The sequence below is a fragment of the Meleagris gallopavo genome, chromosome 28, assembly GCF_000146605.3.
Source record: "Meleagris gallopavo isolate NT-WF06-2002-E0010 breed Aviagen turkey brand Nicholas breeding stock chromosome 28, Turkey_5.1, whole genome shotgun sequence".
Classification (NCBI taxonomy): domain Eukaryota; kingdom Metazoa; phylum Chordata; class Aves; order Galliformes; family Phasianidae; genus Meleagris; species Meleagris gallopavo.
In genome coordinates this window covers 4,898,032-4,901,445 of record NC_015038.2, presented here as the reverse complement: position 1 = coordinate 4,901,445, position 3,414 = coordinate 4,898,032, and the positions used below count along the sequence as shown (strand labels likewise).

The following is a 3,414-nucleotide window of genomic DNA, read 5'->3' as shown; positions in this document are numbered from 1 at the left end:
CCGGGATCGGGCTGGGACCCACAGCACCGCTCCGCCGCCGTTAGTTGGATATGACCGCATAACCCGCTTGGATTGATGGGTGGTGGTGCGGGGACGGAGGGCTGCGCTTCCCAGAGCAGGGAGTCAGCCTCAGCGCGTGCTGCAGCCCCGAGCGCAGGGATGCAGCTGTCCCCAGATAGGCCAGTCTCGGGTTTCGGGCTTTCATGGCTGTTTGGGTTTGGTGTTTGTGCAGAATACTGCTGCTCTGAGCTGCAATAGCTCCATCACAGGGCTGTGTGATTGCTGTCCTGCAGCACCGCTCACTCCTGTGCCATCCCTTCCCCAAACAGCCTCCTCATCAGCTCCATCAGGAGATGCTTTGGGTAGGACCAAGGCCATCCTCCCCAAACTCTGCCAGGTCCAAGGAAGAGATGGAGCCAGCTCCAGTGCTGGCAAAGGGCCAGGCGGGGGCAGAGGGGGGGGAATGGGCAGGGTGACAGGAGGGTGACAGCATGGTGACAGCCTCCCATGCAGCCCAGGCTGATGCTGGGACCTGGGATGGCTGCTGCAACATGATGCTGTCCTGCAGACAACCCCCGGGGACACAGAAGCCACTGCAGGCAAGGAAAGGGGGGAGGGAGGGGACATTTGAGGAACAGAGAGGCCAGAGTGTGAGCGAGGGAAGGGGGAAGCAAAGAGGGTCCCGAGTGTCAAAAGCTTATGGGGTTCGAGTCTTTGTGCAAAGCCAAGTCCTAGGAGAGGCACGCAGGGCTAGAAAACCACGGACTGCAAGAGGCGGAAACACATCATCAGGTCCAAGGGGATGGGGGGCTTCAGGAGGTTCCCATCCAGCCGCAGGTACCGGAGCCGGGGCACACTGTCCAGATCGGAGGGGGAGAAGTCCTGGATGGACATCAGTGAGGTGGGGCAGATCTGCGTCCCATTGATTTCTGCAGGGAAAGAAGGAGAAGAAGGACATGGGTTAGAGGTAATAAGGAAAAGGAAGGCAGGGTGGGATGCTAGAGAACCATCCCCATCCCCTCCATTCATTTGTCCCTATCTTCATAGGGTCACCCCCACAATGGGTTTGCTTTGCTATCAAAGGGAGAATCCCCAGCCCCTGCAAGGAGACAGGGTGCAGCCCAAGCACCCTGGCAAGAGAGAAATTTTGCTTTTCTTCAGAAATGAAGCAGGTCACTCAGCCAAAGCAAGGTGAGGAATACAGAGAGCCAATCTGGAGACAAAAGGGATCACCATATCCCACAGCACGGTCAGTGCTTGGCAGGTAAGAAGCCTTGCCCCTTCCTGATGCTGCAGCCAGTGCCCAGTCCAGGATTTTACACCTCCTTGGCAGCACACTGCTCTTCCACATAAAGCCACACAGTCACTGCCCAATAACAAGCGCTGCAGCATGTGGAAGTGTTGGTGTCACATCACCTGTTGGGACCAATGTCTTGCCCGGCAGCTACTTCACAAATGAGTATTCCCTGTGCAGGTCCTGCAGCCCCCAAACCCTCACCAGAGCCTGAAATACAAGAGCCCAGCTCCCTTTCCCCAGTGCACAGAGGGTTTCTGGCAGGAGTGCTGCATTCTTGCTCCCCTGCAGATAGCAAGGACAGCAGGTCACTGGACCTCTAAAAGCAGAAACATCTGGCTTGACCAGGAATGGTTCTCTGTCTTCTTCTCTAACGTGCTGGCTGTGTTTACACACTTCACAGGCCAGCACCATCAAGTCGCTATGCTTTGCCTGGAGCAGCAAGAAACTGCCCTCGTTGGTTTGCCAAGACAACCTCCATCACAGCCCTGTTCTCCTTGTTCCTTCCTCTGTGAGGGTCTGCTCAAGAGTTAATCTGGGTTATTTCTAACCATCTTGACTGTATTTGGCATCAGTTCTTAAAATATGTGCACAGACACTCCTTTCTGAACAGCCCTATTTCTAAACCCTGCTGGGGAAGTAACTGTTTCAATGATAGGTAGCCCCTAAGAGCGTCTGCCCATGGCAACAAATAAGAAAAGGGTTATTCAGCCCTGCTCCTCTGCAGCTACCCCCATCCATAGGTCATCCTTCACCTTGAGCAAACCCACCTTCATTTGCCAACTGTAAAACCTGAGCTCATCTCATCACTGAATCCCCCCCCTTGAAAGGTTCTTGTACAGATGGGTGAAAAATGCCCTTTGGAACAAAACGCTTGCCATCTCTCAATCTGCTTCCCAAATCTCTCCCGGCTGACCAACGTGACTCACTTTCAATGGAGTTGTTGTTCAGGTAGAGGTGCTCCAGCTTGGGGCTGATAAAAGGGACGTTGGTGAGCTTGTTGTGAGCTAAGTGCAACACCAGCAAGTTGGTGAGGTTGAAGGAGTTCTTGGGGAGCCCCTTGTCAGAGATCTGGTTGTAGTTGAGCCGGATGAACGCCAGGTTGGGAAACTCCTTGAAATAGTCACTGGGGATGTCCTCGATGTTGTTCCTGTCCAGGAAGAGCTGATGGATGGCACTGGGCACCCCAGGCGGCATTTTCCTCAGGATGTTGTGGGCAAGGTTGAGTTGCATGAGATTCTTGAGTCCTTTGAAGGTGTTTTTGTTGAAGACTCCATCACTGAGCTTGTTGTGGTGCAGATCCAAGAGCACCAGGTTCTCCAGCTTGTTGAAGACCCCAGCAGGGATCTTGGAAATCTGATTCCTGCTCAGGCGCAGCTGCTCCAAGTTGGGCGGCAGGAAGGCAGGCACCTCCTTCAGCTGGTTCTTCTCCATGTAGAGGAAGATGAGGTTTTCCAGCTTCTCCAGAACCCGCCTGTCCACTTTCCGGATGCGATTGTTGTCGAGGTTGACCCATTTCAGCTCTGTGGCATTCCTGAAGGACTCCTCCGGGAGGTCATCGATGAAGTTGTTCTGGAGGTAGAGGTAGTGGATGCGGGACGGGATGATGGGGACCTTCCGTAGGTTGCGGCTGTCACAGTAGAGGGCAGAGGGGAAGTCTGGGGGACAGTAGCATTCTCGGGGGCAGTCAGGGAAGATGGAGGGTGGGCCAGGAGGCAGGGGTGGGGGCAGCTCGGTGGGCTCCACGGGTTCAACAGGCTCAATGGGCTCAGGGGGCGGGCGAGTGGGTTTCCGTGGAGGCTTCCTCCGCTGCCCGCTCACCTCTGAGATCAGCACAAGAACAAGTGGGAGAAGCAAGCTAAAGGCCAACTTCATGGTCCAGATGTTTGCCTAAGTGAGACAACAAGAGGTGGGTTAGGAAGAATCATAGAATCACAGAATGGCCTGGGTTGCAAAGGAGCACAATGCTCATCCAGTTCCAACCCCTGCTATGTGCAGGTCACCAACCAGCAGCCCAGGCTGCCCAGAGCCACATCCAGCCTGGCCCTGAATGCCAGCAGGGGATGGGGCATCCACAGCCTCCTTGGGCAACCTGTACCAGTCGCCTCACCACCCTCTGT

General features: G+C 55.1%; 1 protein-coding gene across 1 annotated transcript in view; it reads right to left on the bottom strand.

Annotated features, from left to right (window-relative positions):
- Positions 1-229: 229 nt before the first annotated feature.
- The window catches only part of PRELP (proline and arginine rich end leucine rich repeat protein), a 9,212-nt gene continuing 6,027 nt past the window's right edge, over positions 230-3,414 (bottom strand). Inside the window, exons 2-3 of the mRNA XM_010724416.3 lie at positions 2,224-3,184; positions 230-929 (exon numbers count right to left, since the gene is read on the bottom strand). Of these exons, the coding sequence (XP_010722718.1) occupies positions 751-929; positions 2,224-3,169 (1,125 nt within the window). The 5' untranslated portion in view covers positions 3,170-3,184 and the 3' untranslated portion in view covers positions 230-750. The remainder of the gene's footprint in view (positions 930-2,223; positions 3,185-3,414) is intronic.